A 19751-nucleotide genomic window follows, 5' to 3' on the forward strand; every position below is an offset into this window, starting at 1 on the left:
ACCCTCCATATCATACACAAACTGTATGAAAGTCATGTGTATACCCTCCATATCATACACAAACTGTATGAAAGTCATGTGTATACCCTCCATATCATACACAAACTGTATGAAAGTCATGTGTATACCCTCCATATCATACACAAACTGTATGAAAGTCATGTGTGTACCCTCCATATCATACACAAACTGTATGAAAGTCATGTGACTACCCTCCATATCATACACAAACTGTATGAAAGTCATGTGTATACCGTCCATATCATACACAAACTGTATGAAAGTCATGTGTATACCCTCCATATCATACACAAACTGTATGAAAGTTATGTGACTACCATCCATATCATACACAAACTGTATGAAAGTCATGTGTATACCCTCCATATCATACACAAACTGTATGAAAGTCATGTGTATACCCTCCATATCATACACAAACTGTATGAAAGTCATGTGACTACCCTCCATATCATACACAAACTGTATGAAAGTCATGTGTATACCGTCCATATCATACACAAACTGTATGAAAGTCATGTGTATACCCTCCATATCATACACAAACTGTATGAAAGGTTAGGGTATGGCCAGACCAATCAAAAACAGCTTCAGCAGGTTCTGATGTACCATGTGCCAACATCAGAGACCTCACTCAACCCCCCCCTCCCCACACACACCCATACACACACGGTTTCGTTGAGGGATGATGGACCCACTACGTACAGGCGCGTACGCAGGGTCACTTCTAGGGGGGTTTCCAACCGAATCCCAAACAATGAGTTTTAAGTTGTAACCCTTTCTAGAGAGCCCTAGGAAATTTTCAAAATTATGCATTTTTCGTGTTGTTTGGATCATAACTTCAGTTCTACTCACTCAATCTTCATTATCTTGGGCTTCCTGGAAGTGGAAAGGTACCAGGGAGAGAATGAGGCCGACCATGATAGCCAGGACACAGTACAGTCATGTAGATCTACATGTACATATCCACCGCTATAGCCGTATAGGCTATAGCGGTGGAGTGCAGCGACGGTGCGAAAATTGCCCCAAACAGGCCCAAACGCGTCCTGCTCCAGCGATTTCGTTTCTTGATCGCAGATTTTCGATTTTTTGCTGTGTACTCTTGAAAATATCACAAGTGAAGCCCCTGCAAATTTGATGAAATCAGGAAATCAGCGCGACGAAAATCTCAAATTCTCGATACTCAAGTCGCACTGCGCGCTTTTGAAATTACCGAGATCGCGGCTCAACTTACGAATGATTTATCTCATGATACATTGCTCGCAGCGCTTCGTAAATTGTTTCAACCGACAGCTGAGAGTTTTCTATTCGACCTGGATATTTGGATCGTTGGATTCGAGCGAGATTTGACTGAGTTACGATCTTTTGAAGTTTTGCATTCTTGCCAGATTGATCATGCATCCTACCAAAAACTGCCCAAAAACGTTGCTCGTTTGGAACATTTGGGGGGTTTCCGGGCAACGGGAAACCCCCCCTGCGTACGCGCCTGACGTAACATGCCATACTTTTGCAAAGCGATGCCTTACGTTTGAAATCCCCGGAAGCACTGGTATAAAAGAGCAGGAAGATGTGCTGCTGTCTTCCAGGTTTTTGCCAGGAAGGGGAATTCGACTTACTTGCACCATACTCCGGCTGTCAGTGCTGAGTATGGTCAGTATCAACATGTCAACTAGGCAGAAAGCCACAGCAGCGAGCAGGCTTGTGAGCAATCAGCACCCACATTGTGTGAACTTTTAAGAACAGTTTTAAATCACAACACATGATGGACATCAGAAAATCGACTTACCCAGAAAGGCGTCCTGGTCTACAGTCTTCTTGTCAAAGTAGAACAGGGCCTGAGACAATAAGAATGAACATCACCAAGGCAACCATATCAACATGTCATTACCAAGGCAACCATGTCAACATGACAACACAGGGGCGTAGAAGCCAGTCCGGCCGGTCCGGCTTCGGCTGGACCACTTTTTCGCCCGACCACAAAAACGTGTCCAGAATGCAGGATCTTGCACCCTAATTTCAAATATTTCCCGGCGACACCCGGACCCCCTCCTAACAAACCATCTCCACCTGCAGTGCTACGCACCTGCACCATGCATGTGATGATCGAAGCAGGAAAGTACTATGGAGAATTGCACAGTGAGATGTAATTCAAACTGAAGCGCACGACTGGTTCGAGCCAAACATAGTCAGGCGTCACTTTTTTTCTTTTTCTTTTTAAATTTTTAAATAGAACACAAACCTACAAATCATGTTGAAAGACAAAAAGTACATTGGACTGGGTAGGCGCTATCCACAATGCCAGTTAATAGCTGTGCTGATGAAATACATGGACTCTGCCGACCATGGGTCTCGGCGTCACAGTGCCATGTATGCATCAAAATTAATCATAAGCCCTACTGTGGATTGTAAGATATCTTTGCGCAGCCTTCAAACGTTTAGTTTGCCTGACGCCGAAAGCTCTTAATGGCTAAAGCATTCGGATATCAAACTACTTGGAAATTACTGGTCACAACCGGAATACTGCGCATACCCGTGTGCAGGCGATTTTACCTTAACTGTACAAGCAAAATCAGCGTAAAGTGTGCGTGTGTGTATCAGTGCGTACGTGTGTGCATACGTTTGTAAGTGATATAATTAGAGGGACAGAGGGAGAGGGACGGAGGGAGAGGGAGAGGGAGAGGGAGTAAATACTTAAAGAGGGCATGCCCGTATGACTGAAAACGACCAGTGGTTACATAGCCCGCATTCAAACTACTACACCATTGTCAAACCTACATCAGCCTTGAGCTGGCGGTCGTCCTTCAAATTTGCTCTCCGGAAAGTAACCAGTAGATGTTTGTGATTAGCATCCTCGTCCTGGTGAGACGTCCATCCCAACAGGGTCATACCTGGAAAGACTTGCACTCCTAGGCATAGAAACACAGAACACCAAATGCAGTTCATTCCAATACCATAGTCCGTTTTAAACCAGACATATATAGTAAAACCTGTCAAGGTGACCACTCGGATCAGGCAACCACCTGTCTTAAAAGACCACTAAAACCAGGACCAAGGGATGCTATTTCCAGTCAAATGAGCCTGGATACGGAGACCACCTAGCAACAGAGACCACATTTTGAAGGTCCCTTGAGCGGTCGGTCGTCTAAGGCAGGCTTTACTGTACTACACATGGTCGCATCAGGCACAGTGGTGCAGGACCGCCGGAAACAGTTTTTAATATTGGTCCGGTAGTGGCAAGGCCGTTCATACATTTGTCGTCAGCTAAAACAAGGACGAGCTACACTCGTACAACACAAAGTTTGTGTATGATGTGGTGGATACACATGCCCTCCACAGTAGGAAACTTGTGTTGGTGGCCTAAACGTTGCACCGGTAATAACCTGACCAACCGGACCGTTTCCGGTGAGCCTGTGGTGGCCTGGCACAAGCAAAACTTCTCTAAGCTAGTTGTGTATCTCAGCAAAGTTGTAAAGCCGTTGATGAAATGGACGCGTGACCTTTAAAAAAAACTTTAAACATGGGTGAAGTTCGTCGGGCTGCTTAGCGAATGCCCTGGACAAATCTAGTAGCTTGTAAAGTGTCGCCTGACACCGTGCAGCGGTGTAGTGTTGTCAAATGCCCCTAAATTCCCTATTTCGTATGCCCCTTTGTCAAAAGAAACTCTCGCCACAGCAGTGATGGCCGACGCAAAGAGAGTATTTTCAGTTCAGAAAGTATAAAAAAAGAGTTTCAAAGTGTGTGGCGGACATGTGCAAGGGGATCCAGTGGTGCAGCGCTAGTGCTAACTAACCAAGAAAACTCAGCTACAAAACACATGCACACACACACACACACGCATACACACACACACACGCGCGTACACCCACACATGCGTTCACACACACACACACACAATAGTGTGTTGCGGACATGGGCAAGGGGAGCCAACGGTGCAACGCTAGCACTGACTAACTAACCGAGACAACTCAGCTCCGTGTCGATTCTCAATGTGATGGCATCCTCTTCAAAGCAATCCGTTAGGAGAGGTTCGCCGTCCGACCATACTTTGCCCTGCGTGGGCAGCACCAGGTCAATGCGCTCTCCCACCACCTGGTTGGTCACTAACATTTGAACGGCGGCGAACGCTTCGACGTTATTACCGTACACGATCACTCGACCTGCGGGCACACAGTACGGAGTAGCAGCAAGACAAGCAAACGCATCAGCAGCAGCAAAAATAGCAACAACAGTAGCAGCATTATCAGCAGCAGCAACAGGAACAACAGTAGCAGCAACCATATCAGTGGCAGCAACAATAGCAACAGTAAGGAGAGAAAAAAAGGATTTTATGAATTCCAACGGGCGGATCTTTACAGGCTCAATTCGAGTGCGCAAACAGAGAGTCTGGAACACGAACATTATCAACTGAAAGTAAGAAAAATAAATGCCGAAACCCGGGATTGAACCAGGGACCTTTAGATCTTCAGTCTAACGCTCTCCCAACTGAGCTATTTCGGCTGGTGCGATTTATTCACAATGTGCTTTCATCTTCTTCCCGCTGTAAGTTGTAGTATATTGCAGAGTTGCAACAAAACTTCCGTTCTCCTTGTACAAATCTTTGTATTACTACATGATGCAATTAATTACTCTTTGAGCAGTGGGCGAACATACACTTCCTTCAGACGGTATAGTCCACTTGCCTTTCGGAAACCCGGTTTTTGCTGGGTTAAGGGCTCAAAAGTCAAAACCCAATTAAAAATTCAAAGATTATGGTTCCGGGATATTTGAACAGGCGGCGAGGTGACAAAATACTTAGGATGGCAAGAAACAGAATCAGGTGAAGCGTCATGTTACGAAGGTTTTATTGACATGTCACGAACAAATTCTTGAGAAAGGGGTGATGGTTTCGGGATATGTTTCCCCATTCATTTTGGAATGGCATGTCTATCCTGATTTCGTAAAACCTGGCTGAACTTCTAACTTTCTGTCCACTCACTTATCAAGCCTCAAAAGTAGCAAAAAAGAATTGCATGGGTCGCGCAATGCTCGGACAAACAAATGAAAACATTCTTTGAGAAGGAGATCCACTCGACAGGCCTAGAGCCTCTGGGTAATCCCCTTTCAATACATGTAGCTACAAAACAAAGCAAAACAATGTACACAGTGCAGTGTACCCAGTTTCACCAAATTCACCATAGTACATATGCGCTCAAGACGCCAACAAGTCAGGGTCAGGGGCGTAGGAAGCAGTTTAATATTGGTGTGGGGAAATTGTGAGAGGAGGGTACGGGGGTCCTCCCCCGGGATTTTTTTTGAAAATTGGGCCTAAAAGGCCATATTTTAATGCTACAGCAGGGATCGATTTATTTTGATTTTTTTGCATAGCAGTCACTGCTACATAGTTTTACAATTGACTAGCAACTCCCAGTATTGATTAGCAGTTTTCCTTCATCGAAAGTTTACATGTATATCTGTACAATAGCAGGTCTTTGTACAGAAGAGGGCAGCTGCAGTTGCTATTTGCTTTTCCAAACGAACGGTTTACCTGAACATTTTACGTCAGGGTTTTTGCTTGGGCTTATTACAATCATGTTCAGCGTCCATCTGACTTCGATTTCTTCACAACACAATGTCCTTCAACAGGGCAGTTCCACTGATTCCTTCGACAAATAAAGCGCAGGAAAGCGCTCAAACAATCGTGACACTTCGTTCAAAGCGCACAGAATTTTCGCTTTTCTCCTTTTCTTCATCGAAACGAATCGACACTCCTGGCGCGTCCAGTTCTTTTTCCCGCTTCTGGACAGTGATCAGATTCACTGACATGTTGGCTACCCGAGACTAAGAACTATCTACTTCAACTGTGTCTTGTCGAACAGAAACAAACTAAATTGAGCTTGATAGTGAAAGAAGAAAGGAGAACTTCAGCCTTTTCAGGGAAAGTCGCCGCCATGTACTGCAGTCTTGTACGACCAGTGCAGTGTGGCTAGTGCAGTGTCCAAAATCAAACAGAGCGCGATCCGCGACCTGCGCGCGGACTGAGCAGGACAGGTCAGTTTGGAGTAGTAAAATATTACTCCCTAGTCAGCAGTGGTGTACAGCAGTCGCATGCAAACTGCACACAAAGAGTACAGAATGGTCTTTGTACATACCGGTATGCATGACCAGTGCATCGCAGTTTTGGGCGATAAAAAACAAAAAGCGAATCGCAGCCAGTGAATTTTGATTCGCAAACTGCGATGCGAACCCGGATAAATCGATCCCTGCTACAGAATATGAGAAATAAGAATATGCATGCTGATGATGCACCGCATTGTTGATGTAAAGCATGGTACCTGTACAAGAGTCGACAAGCCATCAACAAGGTTGAAATGTAAAAAAAAATTAAAAATCGAAAATTATTGGTCCAGCGACCGCCGGGCCTGGCGGACCGGTTCCTACGTCCATGAGGGTATCAGTTGTAGATGAATCAATGGACCAAACTAGTTCACTATATCCTGCACCCATTACCACCATGCGCTCTTAGCGGAACCAATGCACAAAACATAAGCACACCAGCACAGCAAGGACACTTCCGTTGACAGATACACTTTAACGCCTCTAGACAGCTGCTGTGTGTTTATGCTTCGTCCATTGGTTCAGCTAAGAGCGCATGGTGGTGACAGGTGGGGGGGGGGGGGGGATACAGTGAAGTGGTAGATGGCCGAAAGCTCTGTTGCAACATTTTATTGCAAACTACAGTCAGACCTCGCATAACCGCACGCATCCGTTTTCCACAAAAATATCCGGATAGGCGAGGGAACCGGATAATCGAACACACATACTGTATGTAAACATGGCATATGCTGTTAATCGGTAACCAACGATTCTCTTCCGGATGACGAGGGATCCGTATAAACGAGGTCCGGATAAGCGAGGTCTGACTGTAGTTTACACAAATCTATTACTATGTCACACAGGCAACAGCGGCAAGGTGTTTCAGCCGCACGGCACAGCGACAGCAGTACCTTTCGTCTTGCTGAGCTTGTGTTTGCACAGCGCCATGGTGTCTTCCAGCTCGGCCAGCGTGTTGTAGGATATCACCGTCTGCTTGTACTCATCCTCCATACGCTTAACGTCCATACCATACACCTCCTCTGAGGGTGCTTTGAGACCGCGAACTACAGGAACAGGCAGGACACAAACAGAAACAGCAGCAGCACCACCACCACATTCGTATCATCATTGCTTTGTGCATTCAATAAAACACCTTATAGTAGCAGCAGCAGCAGCAGCAGCACAAGCCGTAAAGCAATAAAAACACGCTTCCAAGCACAAGCAGCAGTATGAGGAACTGAAGACCATAACAAACATGGTGATTACTTTGAAGTACACCCAGCATCATCGAAAGCACAGGTAGCGGATCACGGCCAGAGTGTCTTTGTGCACTGCTATGCAAGCACATACATGTATGTAGCAGTGCACATGCACATACACACACATGCACATACACACACATGCACATACACACACATGTACATACACACACATGCACACATACATACACTCACACACACACACAGAGGCGCACAGACACACACACACACACACACACACACACACACACACATGTAGGAGTTGCATTTTGATATAAAGTATATTTTTCGCAGTAAAAGAGTATTTATTTGTAGAGCTTGTGTTGATACAGATTCCTAGGTTCAAACCCCAAGATGGGCAGTTAGTTACATTTTTCTCTCCTTGCGTATTTTGTATCTGCATGTTATTACCCTTTCCGTGAGTCGCTCGTGAGTAATGTATGAGTCGTGTATGGCTAAACCCGTATTTACCCGTATGACTGCTGCTAGTGTTATTGTTCTAGAACATTGGCATAATTAACCAATCACAGAGCACAGCTCTGGAATATTCTAGAATTTCGTCGGCGACCGGTTTATATAGATTGCTCATTGGTTGATGACCTAAAAAAACATGGCTGCCGTTCGCCGCGTGTTTTGTCTTCTTGCATTGTTCTTTTCTTGTGCTCTTTTCACTTCTTATCTTTACTTGCCGAGTGTGTAACTAATAATTCTGTCCTAACGAGTATTCGTGAAACCACAAAGTGAGTGCTTTGTTGAGTGTGTGAAATTGTCTCCGAGGGCCAGCTACTACACACACACACACACACACACACACACACACACACACACACATCTCACCTCACACCTAATATACACACACACACACACACGCACACACGCACGCATACAATCAGTACACTCACCTCCACTATACTGCATTCCAGTGCAGAGTATCAACTCATCATAGGGAACTCGGCAGTTATTGTCAAGAATAACCTCACGTCGATTACTGCCCCACAGAACAAAGCACGCACACATACGTACAAACACACACGAATACAAACACACACAATACAATAACATTGTGATTAGTAAGCTGATGTCCAATTGTACAGTACAATCTAGGCTGGTCTCTGTACGACAGGTAACTGGCAAGGCAGTGACAGTGTCCGCATCTTTCACAATGCCACTCACCGATTCAGGCTGGACATCTTAGCGTAGATGACGTTCACCCAAACATTGAGTCCAGACTGGCTGACCAGGGAAGGTGGGTAGGACAAACTGCATGATGCAAGCATGCAGACACACATACACACCCGCATGCATACGCATGCACACACACGCACGCATGCATGCGCACACACGCGCGCGCACACACACACACACACACACACAACCAGTACAAGATACATGAGTGAAGCAGGTGTGGCAGCTGGCCTAACCATACGGAAATGATCCGTTACGTCTCAACGAGTCGCGTTTGGAAGCCGAGCAACTTGCCGCAGACAAAACACATTGGGTTGGTGTTATCGATAGATTCATGTCCCTCATTTGATTTTTCATACAATGCATATGCACTAAAGAAGGGGCAAGCAGCAACATTCGGCCCTGTGCAGATTCTTCGTCAACCACCATACCACAACAAGCAACTGATGAGAGTTTTACACTCGAAACAGCTGTATGAAGGAGCGGAGTACCAACGGATGTGCGTCAATTGCTGATGGTGTGCCGTGGCAACGTGTCGAGGTCGGCTGGAGAGCGCAGTTGTGGTGTGGTGGTTGACGGGTAATACACAGGTACGGTGCAGATAACAACATACGTGTTCGGTAGGAAATCATCCGAGTCAGTGAATCGGGGTACGTTCATTCCGGATATACCCTGCGGGTCAATCACCACCAGGTTGTTGAAACGAACATAGGGCCTGTAGGGGCAGTGTCAGAAGAACGAGACATGCCCATGCCCACATGCATGCGTGCAAGCAAGAGCGAACACGCGAGCTTGTGCATGCACGCACACACACACACACACACACACACACACACACGCACGCACGCACGCACGCACGCACGCACGCACGCACGCACACACACACACAAACACACACACAATCCCACACACCCGAGAAGTGATCGTTCGGATAACTGACATTCAGATAATCGGAATTCAATTGCAGATGAAATGGTAACGAGTCGAATACACCACATGCAGCTCTCTATAGCTCCCTATAGTTCTCTACAGCTCACTCGACTGCATGCTGATGCTAGTCCAGCTCAACCATGAAATTGTATATATTGTAGGTGATATGGGAAACTTTCCCCATGGTAACAATATTCGGACAGTACTAGCTCAGCTGTCAGCTGCTGCCGAGCATTGCACAGGGGTGTAGGACACAGGACGGTTACTACAGTGTTTACCCGTGATCACTCTTTGCCCCAGCTACCCCAGCTACCCCAGCTACCCCAGCTACCCCAGCTACCCCAGCTACCCCAGCTACCCCAAGTACCCCAGCTACCCCAGCTACCCCAGCTACCCCAGGTACCCCAAGTACCCCAGCTACCCCAGCTACCCCAAGTACCCCATGAATCAATAAAATGCACTCATCTGGGCCCTAAATATCCAAAATTATCGGCTCAGCCCCCCCCCCCCCGGAGTAAATTATCCTTCAGGTGGCTGACTGTACCACACTAAAATACCTTTCGACGCCCCTGAATTTATATAACAACCACTGGCTAAAGTGCTGGGAACTGAAATCCGGCCCCTGGAGCGGTGCATTCATATTGCACACCCAGTTACTCTAAGAAACACAGACCGCTAGAATGGGTGCTGCACTGGAGCACGAAAACCAGGGATCGGATTTCAGTAGTCCCCACTGTATTTCGGGTGCACTGAAGTGTCGCTGAACCCGAGACCTCAGGTCGGCGGAGATGCTCCAGTTTCACCACCACAGTTGCGTCTGCAGCCACCTCTATCATGCAGTATTCTGTTCTCGAGGTTCGTGGTTTCTCGTAAACAAAATGTGATAAGGTGCGGCAGAAGCTTACGAGTTAGTCAGACTCTCCAGTGTAGCCAGACCTGCATCTGATGCACCCACGATGACAATGCGAGTGTTGATCACTTCCTATCGGAATATACACAAACATACATGTAAACAGGCACACAGACACAGACACAATCATGTGTATTGTGCGCACACACACGCACACAAACACACACAAACACACACACACACACACACACACACACACGCACACACATGCGCGTGCGTACGCAAGTACGCACAGAACACACACAAAGACATACACACAAGCACTTATACTGGTACTGGTGCTGGCTCACCGCCAGAAACACACACACACACACCATTGCCTTGCGTTTCACACCCCCTACAGCCGGGTTAAATGATAGGGAAGGCACCAAAAATAGGACCTTCATCCGCACTCGCATTCATAGTGCACTCGCCTCACACTTCGAGCACTCTCAGTTCATTGTGAACTTACCCGCTCTGCGTAGAGCAACTTGCGGTTCAGCTGGAACAGGCCAAAGCGAGGCTGGTAAGCAGGGACACGCGAGAAGAAAAACAACAGGGCTACACGTGAATTTGTACGGATCAGAGTGGATTCTGGGACGCAACAGAGCTAGGATACGTGATTACATCAGCAACTGATGTGTTCCGTATAGAGCGGCACATCTGGCACCTGTTTGCCCTTCGGTTCTAAGCATGGCAGGTTTAGTGAGATGATGACACTCGCATAGACAGTGTTAGTCAGAATCTTCCTCATTGGTTAAGAGCCATTGTGGCACAAAAAAACAAGGGCACGGGGCATGCTAAGGTCTTTGTGGTATCGATCATACCACGTTTACTCCCTGACTCCGTGAAGTAACGAAAATTGATGCACAAGTAATTATTTCGGCTCGAAATTCTAACAACTAGTTTGGGGGGGGGTGGGGGAGAAGGACCTCCGATCGCTGACAGTGCCACCCTGAAATACCTTCCGATGCCGCTGTGGAGAATACAATCTTAAAGTCTATGGGGTTGGTGAATACAGAAATTTAAAACATGCGAGAACTCGTTTACTCTGTTTGCATGAAAGGTTACAGGGTTGTATGCAGTCATGCTTTGAGTACAATATCTGGTGTGGTCAGTTTGCACTGTTCACCACTGCTATCATAGCACTACTTTAGGAGCTGTATCTGCAACTTGATCCCTGAGGGTTGTGGCGTTCCTGCGGATGCGGAAAACTGGGCCTTCAGCCGAGTCTCACGCCAACCATGAATATTATTTTCTGCAGCAGGTCACATGATGTGAAGTTCTGTCGTTCCAGCAATTTAGATAGACATTGTACAAACAAGTGGACACTCTTGGAGGTCATGTACTCTTGGCCAATGACGTTGTGTAGCCAGTGAATGGTGAGGCCAAGGCCCAAACTGCACACTGTTGATCTCATGTGTCTTTGTAAGGTTGATGGCAAATCATACTTGGCTGGTGCGCAGGGCTGAGCACAAAACACACAACGTCTAAAGGTCAGCAAGGGGGTTGATTGTCTTACCTTCTTTCGAAGTATCTGTTCAGATGGCATGATCTCCGTGTTCTTCGGGTAAACAATCTGTCGACGAGGTCTACAGGCAAGATGATCCGGAAGAGCAAGGACTAAATTAATAGATGATGACGAGATACAAGACAACAAACCGCTAGCAACAAAACGTTTAAAGCTACAGTCAACCTTGAGAAGAACAACCCTTGATGGCGTGCATGAGACAAGTGTCAATTAACAGTCACCACTTCCGCTGCATAGCTCGCTGGGCATCCCATTGCTTTCTAACTTGCTAATCCCTACCCCATTTGTGCACGTGATTTTCTTTTTCTTTTTTCTCTTCTTCCGTGGTTGGTCTCACCCTCTCCTCAATTCTATTGGCTGTCTTGACATGCTACGAGGTGCAGAAATAAATAAATAAATTAGTGTCGCTGCCGGTGAGGTTGAAAGCATGTCAAATGGTCACTAGGTGTGAATATTGTGTAGTTATTCACGAGTTGCTATTACAACCAAGGTCTCAAGGTTGACTGTTCATGTCAGGGTGCCGTCATAGGCCCTAAAGACTGGGGTTGCGTACTCTTGGGGGTTCTGCACCCCATGTGGTATTGTTGACTTTGTTGCAGTTCGTTATTTTGTGTATGTCGTGAGTACGTGGTGTTGGTGAATGCGCGTGTTGCTGTGGTGTGAAAGGCAGTCTTCGCCTTGAGTTCGTCACGTCTAGTTGCGCTTCCGTTGTCTTGTCACAAATATAGTCTTCCAAATGTAGTTATCGTCGTCCATTCTCTGAGTGTGGAGATGACACCGGGCACCGTGCTGGGAGCAGGAGAAGAAAGTAGAGCACAACAGTATGTGTCGGTTGACGGGTTGACAGTACTTACCGAGCCCATGCCATCAGATCCAAAGCAGGCGTCATGGTAAATGGTTTTGCTCTCTGTGGGTGCATACACGTAGAAGCACACACACACACACACACACACACACAGACACACAGACACACACACACACACACACATAAACACCACACACATACACACACACACACACACACACACAAACACACAATACTTTTAAAATGACAAGTTCCACCTGTGCCCAGCATGAAAAATGATACTATAACTAGAGGAGGGAGAAGGGAAAGGAAAACATGTGAAAAATGTACACTGCAGTGTTTGAATCAGGGTCTTTGTGTTTTATTTATATTTAATCTAACCCAGGAGCTATCACAGGGCAGTGGAGAGAGGCACACCTGGGGATGAATTGGGCGGACCATGCCGGAAGAGAAGTGGTGCGACCATGGTCGCACTGGTCGTACCGTGTGAACCGCCATTGTATAACCAGTATGCAGATCACAGCAGTGTCTGCTCTAGGATTTCAAACCAACCGGGTTCATGTACCTGGCACAACCATTGCAACCGGGTCAGAGCCGGGTACGTTCAAGTGTGGCTACTGCGTGTAGATGTACATCAGGGAACTGTAACTATTTTAGGACTCCCTGACGTATAATGTATTCCCAACCAGGTCACAGTTGATCCAGTGTTCTTTTTCCAAACGGATCCAAGTACCCCCGACCGGGCCGCTGACCCGGCTCTGGAGCAGACACTGCACAGACTATGTGTTCACTGTATACTGTATGTGTGTACCTGTGCTGGTCGGTTGCGACCTTCGTACATTTCATAGTAACAACATGTAGCACTGACGACATGCAGGATCTCCTGTGCAAGTACACACATATACACATGCACACAGCACATGAACACGCGTACACACACATAAACGCACACACACACACACACACACACATGCACATACGCACACACACACACACACACACACACAACGGCACACTCACCGTTAATTTGATCACCGGAGTATAAGCCACACCCCTTTTTTAGGGTGAATTTTGTGTGTCCAAAGTGCGGGTTACACTCTGGAAAATACGGCAAACATTTTCTTCATTTTTTTATTAGGAGACACACTTTTACACATCCCCACAGAGACAACAGGGGGGGGGGGGGGGGGGTGACATCAACACAAGACAGGAGACAAGGGGTGCAGGGTAACAGAATGAGCAATAGTGCAGATGACGAGGTTTGGGAGGTTCATCCGCCCACTGGTCTCGAAATCATAGCCGCACTAACGGATCTACGGGGAAAAGACGGAAATCGTGAGTAGCTAGGAGAGAGTGTGTGTGCAGGGGGGGGGGGGGGGTGTTCGGGGTTTCAGGGGTAGAGCTTTGGGATGATGTAGCCACTTCAATTGACGATTTGATTCTCATGACGTCTACAGAGTTCAGAATTATGTTGAATGCTGCCCTCTGTTCTACATTTAATGGTAAAGGGCTTGAATGTACTATGCCACAGCAAGCCCGCAGTCATGGCAATGCTGACTCTTGGATCCAGTTTTGTATCGATCCATACGCGTTTGGGGTTTTTCTTTCACGGCAGAGGGACCCAGGCACCAGTTGTGGCGTGGCGGGCCTCTCCCAGTCAGGGAGATTGGTGCAGAGGGAATTCACACCTGGGTTCGACACTAGGGGCTTACTCACCACATCCTGTATGTCGTTATGGGCAACTTGGAGCCAACTTGACTCCAAGTCATTATTTGTCAGTAGTTATTGACTTTTGAAGTCACCACCTTGTCACCACCTTGTCAGTAGTTATTGACTTTTGAAGTCACCACCTTCCTATGAAAGATGAACAATCGATCTCTGAACAGAGCTCAACAATGAGCCTGGAGATGATACGGACAACACCTTACCCCAAGGATGAATCTCTGGCGCGGCAGAAATCCTGGGTTGATGATAAAGTGGTTCAAGTACTTGTGTTCGTCTGGGTGTAGCCAGTCAAATGCACTTGCTTGCTCAATGTCGTAATGAGCACGCAGCCAATCAGGGTCCTGAAAGCAGGTGGAGAGAGAGGGAGACAGACATACAGACAAACAGACACACACACAGACGGATAGACAGACACACAGACGGATAGACAGACACACAGACAAACGTACAGACATACAAACAAACAGACAGACACATAGACGGACAGGCAAACACACAGACCAACAGATGGAAAGACACACACGGAGATGGACAGAGAGCGACAGACAGAATCAACCGAGAAAGAAATAAAGAAATAAATCTGAAAACACCCTCCACGTACACTCCAGATGAAAAGTACAAACCCACAAACTATCAAGGAGTTACCAAGTCCTCAGTGTGCCCATGTGCAGATCAAATATCCACACAATATAAACCCCTAAGAATATCAAGTTCAGCATCAATCCACTGATTGAAAACATTCATACTCGAAGGCTACTTTACATGTTCTAGAAGTAAAACACTTGTCAAGCAATGGGCTGTGATGAGTCTAGTGGGTGCTCCAGCAAAAAGCTTTTACGTCACATTTAGGTCCAGTTGGACCTCAATGCTGGCTAGAATCTGCACAGCTATAATGTTCTCACTGGGTCTGCAGCTGTGCTATGCGGACTGCAACACTTGGCTAGTGATGAAGTCGTGCAAAGCGTGGCTAATGAAGTCGTTGACTTACCAGAACATCCCGTAACACAGCAACAGCTATCACCTCCCCGCAGCACTGCACTTTCACGGCGTGAAGCAGAGCGCCGCCCTCGATGAGCGGCTCGCGACCAGCAAACAGGTACTTCCTCACATCCCTAAGACACAAACACAACAGTTAAAGGGGAAGTTAAGGCAAAAATTAAAATTTCACCAGTTGTAGTCTTCGGGGTGCTGAGTCGAATGGTCTTGGTCCGAGAAAGCTGAGACGCTCCCTTCCTACTTGAATCCCAATCGAACTCGCGCACTTCCACCGAAACTGGGTGACTGCGCCCTACTAGATGGGGATTTGTATGCAAAATGTCACTAAAAGCGCCGTTTCGTTCTTATAAAAGCACGGATGACCGCGATTGGCCCATATGTTGTAGTCTTTTGGACGCTGAGTCGACTGGTTTTGGTCCGAAAAGGCTGCGATGCAGCGTTCCTCCTTTATTCCCAATCGAACATGGTTGAACAAGTGGTCACGTGCTCCTGGGTGCCCAAATCGCCTGGTCACCACGCCAGCAGGCGACAACTTTCACACCAAGGTTCAACTCGAGTTCAACTCGAGTGACAGGACTGCACCCAAAAAAGGTCAAACAGGCTAGTAAGTTGTACCCTGCAGGCACGGTGACCAGCTGACTGGTGTACGCAGGAGCACATGACCGCTTGTTCAACCATGTTTGATTGGGAATAAAGGAGGAACGCTGCATCGCAGCCTTTTCGGACCAAAACCAGTCGACTCAGCGTCCAAAAGACTACAACATATGGGCCAATCGCGGTCATCCGTGCTTTTATAAGAACGAAATGGCGCTTTTAGTGACATTTTGCATACAAATCCCCATCTATTAGGGCGCAGTCACCCAGTTTCGGTGGAAGTGCGCGAGTTCGATTGGGATTCAAGTAGGAAGGGAGCGTCTCAGCTTTCTCGGACCAAGACCATTCGACTCAGCACCCCGAAGACTACAACTGGTGAAATTTTAATTTTTGCCTTAACTTCCCCTTTAAAGAGACCTCATATCCTAAAAGACACAAACATGGTTAAAAGAGACCACACTTTCCTAAGACAAAAACAAAGTGAAAAACACCACCATCCCTAACAACAAACACAGTTAAGAAGACCACACATCTACTTCCGAATGAATTCTCACCGAAGGAAAGCGACATGCGCAGGGTATTTCCAACGCAGTCCCTGATTTGCTCACCGTTTTCAACAAGTGACGTCAGATGTCAAGACTTATCCCCACCATACGTACACGCATTATGCATATCTGGGGAATGTGCTCCTCCTTATAAGGCTCTTTGCCGTGTATTTTCCTTCCATAGATAAGCCTCTATATCCCATATACCAACAGATAATGCTCATACACATTCACATTACCATGGCAACGCAATCACCAGAAACAATTATGTGCGAGAGTAAGACCAGCACAGGTCAAATGGTTATCTACATGTACATGTAGGCTCAAGGACTTGTATAGGCTCTTCAGACAGCCTCATTTCTGCACATGGATAACTCTCAGCTCGCGAATCCGTCCGCTGCTCAGCGTGAGCTGTAGTGATCATATTGTCGTGGATTATGAAAGATCTCGAGTGTCTTGAAAAGCCTACAGTTGAAATACCATCATGTACATAGTGGACACAATGCATAGGAAATGGCCTTACTCTAGTGCAACAGCACCCTCGTCTAAGTGACCGAGGTACTCCTCAACAGCATCCACATCTGTCGTGTTGACATAGGACACCTTGTAGTCACTGAAACACACACATAGTAACATCAGGTCACATACACACCAGAATGTGTGTGCACAAAAACACACACAAACACAAACACAGATACACACACATCAACTGATGCCAATAAAACACACCGGGATGAATCCAGGAGCTACGAAATAGCAGCTCTGGTAAGGGAGGAATGATTCCCATTCCAGGATTTACTCACTGAGAAAACCAAGGCATGCCGGACAAGGACAACAAGGACATAGTGACTTACCGCAGGAGAGCATTGCGGTGTAGGAGGTACAACTCAGAACTTTCGTTGTTGCCAATCACTCTCTCCGTGTGCTGCGGAAAAGAAAGAAAGAAAGAGAGAGAGAGAGAGAGAGAGAGAGAGAGAGAGAGAGAGAGAGAGAGAGAGAGACGGGAGAGAGAGAGAGGGGCGGGGGAGAGAGAGAGAGACAGACAGAGAGAGATAGAGAGAGAGAAAGTGAGTTGTAGATATCGTGAAAACATCAGTACATCCCTCCCCTCCCGCTTCCCCTCTTCTTTCTCTTTCCCTCACACTTCCATTTATAAGTATGGTGCATCCAGAGCGTGGCGGTGTCGAGACCAGATGGTCGACGGAGCACCTGTCCCCCACCACCATAGCTGCTGCATATTCCTGTTGCGTGCACCATACGGCTTTAGTGAAAAAATAAAAATTAAATAAAAATCCTGCATTATATTACTTCGAAGTATGTGACACGTGCAATTATTCCTTGCCACATTTAAGGCCGGAAACACAAAGATAGTGAGAAAGATTATGGAAAAAGAAGAAAAGGGTCTCACCATGAAACATCGATAGATTGGCAATTCCTTTCTGGTGCTTTCCTGTGTTGCCACACAATACTCCATTCCCTGCAGGCGACACACACACACACACACACACACACACACACACACACACACACACACACACACACACACACACACATGCACACACACACGCGCGCGCACACACACACACACACACACACACACACACACACACGCGCGCGCACACACACACACGCGCACACACACACACGCGCACACACATGCACACATGCATGCACACACGACCACACATGCGTGCAAAACGCACGCTCAAATCAAACACAGAATCCAGGCAAAATCTCCTCCACATTTTCCAAGTTTTGAACTACCGCCTGGTTAAAAAACGGACGAAAATAAGCAAAGTCCTGAAGTTGTGCAAAAGATCACAAGTGGATTGTTGAGCTGGGATGCGAGTCATCTGACGGGAACTGGAGGGTCTTTTGTTTGTTTTTTGTTTGAAGTTTTCTTTAGCATCGCAAACCAAACGGGCATTGATGCCCAATATTATGATGGCGATAGAATAAAAAGTGTGGCTCGATAAAGCTGCACTTGAGAAAATGAGAAAACAGTCAATAGGAAGTATAAGTACCGGTAGTTACAAGTCAAGTTCGAACGAATTAACAATCAGAGAGAAATAGGAAGATGAGGACCTATGCATGGTCTACGTGTTTAACCTACATAAGCAAGCACCATAGTACTGTTGGCCGCTGAAGAACTGGGGGGGGGGGGGGGCAGGGTTCTAGCCTAGCCCATTCTTATTTTTAGCGAACACGGCAGTTTCGTTCTTATTTGATGGTACGGTCTACACGTACATGTATGCAGAGTTATACATCTTAGCGTACTTGTAGAGTGTACGCGTTACTGTTTTCCTGGGATGGTGAGCCAATTAAATTATGGTGAAATAGGAGAAGGACAAAATGTTACGAGTTATGACTAACTGTCCACCAACGTAACCAGATCTTATACAGTCAGCCAGTGCGACAAAATGGCACAAAAACTGACAGGGAGTACTGAGACATTCTACTGTTTTCGTTCTTATCTGCAAAACATCCAGCCTTGACCGTTACTAAAAGTTGTTGCACTTTCTGACTGTATATACTATCTAGTTACAGTGGTGCACAGTTACTCTTACTCGTATCAATATGTCCCTTTCCTTTCTACAAAATGTATGCTGTGTAGAAATTGTGAGGTTACTTGATGAAGCTGGCCTGAAAACCTCCTACTAAACACAGTCTGATGAAGCTCATGACTCACCTCATATACCTGGAACAGTTTGTGGATCATGTCAATATACCTGTGTGTTCCAAGCACAACACACAGAACAGATGGTTATACATTACATCGTACACTTCATGCCATACATCTCATCCAAAAAACGTCATACATCACACCAAGAGTGCATAAACAAGAGTATGCAGCTCTACTTATGGGTCAGTGCGCGGCGCGCTGCCTTCATTACGTAACTTGCCATCATCACGCTCTGAAAGCATGCATTCAAACTCACAATTTCTCGTACGAGCCCATCCGTTTTTGCTCGATTCGATCCAGTCCCTACGCGATCTCTAAATTCTGGCGAGTGAACTCCAGTTCCGTACGAAAGTTGATTTCAAACCAGAGGGAATGTGCGGTGTTTGATTTTCCGCAGTGTGCAGACTGCAGCTGCATGCTGTAATGAAGGCAGTGCACCGCGCATCTGGCCCATAGCAAAGAGATCACAGTTGTATACTCTTGTTTATGGACTCTTGATCACACTATAATGCATCA

General features: G+C 46.6%; 1 protein-coding gene and 1 non-coding gene across 2 annotated transcripts in view; both read right to left on the minus strand.

The window, feature by feature from the left end:
- LOC135820908 (cilia- and flagella-associated protein 61-like) overlaps positions 1-19751 on the minus strand; it is a 55284-nt gene that overhangs the window by 18388 nt on the left and 17145 nt on the right. Inside the window, exons 17-34 of the mRNA XM_065333959.1 lie at positions 19242-19281; positions 17961-18029; positions 17407-17477; positions 17076-17165; positions 15406-15529; positions 14621-14758; positions 13504-13575; positions 12742-12794; positions 11879-11948; positions 10829-10879; positions 10373-10449; positions 9151-9252; positions 8526-8612; positions 8255-8340; positions 7005-7157; positions 3978-4178; positions 2797-2927; positions 1808-1856 (exon numbers count right to left, since the gene is read on the minus strand). Of these exons, the coding sequence (XP_065190031.1) occupies positions 1808-1856; positions 2797-2927; positions 3978-4178; positions 7005-7157; positions 8255-8340; positions 8526-8612; positions 9151-9252; positions 10373-10449; positions 10829-10879; positions 11879-11948; positions 12742-12794; positions 13504-13575; positions 14621-14758; positions 15406-15529; positions 17076-17165; positions 17407-17477; positions 17961-18029; positions 19242-19281 (1664 nt within the window). The remainder of the gene's footprint in view (positions 1-1807; positions 1857-2796; positions 2928-3977; positions 4179-7004; positions 7158-8254; positions 8341-8525; positions 8613-9150; positions 9253-10372; positions 10450-10828; positions 10880-11878; positions 11949-12741; positions 12795-13503; positions 13576-14620; positions 14759-15405; positions 15530-17075; positions 17166-17406; positions 17478-17960; positions 18030-19241; positions 19282-19751) is intronic.
- Trnaf-gaa (transfer RNA phenylalanine (anticodon GAA)) lies at positions 4446-4518 on the minus strand. The gene has a single exon. It is a non-coding gene; the product is annotated as a tRNA-Phe (tRNA).

Source organism: Sycon ciliatum, chromosome 7 (genome assembly GCF_964019385.1).
Source record: "Sycon ciliatum chromosome 7, ocSycCili1.1, whole genome shotgun sequence".
Lineage (NCBI taxonomy): Eukaryota > Metazoa > Porifera > Calcarea > Leucosolenida > Sycettidae > Sycon > Sycon ciliatum.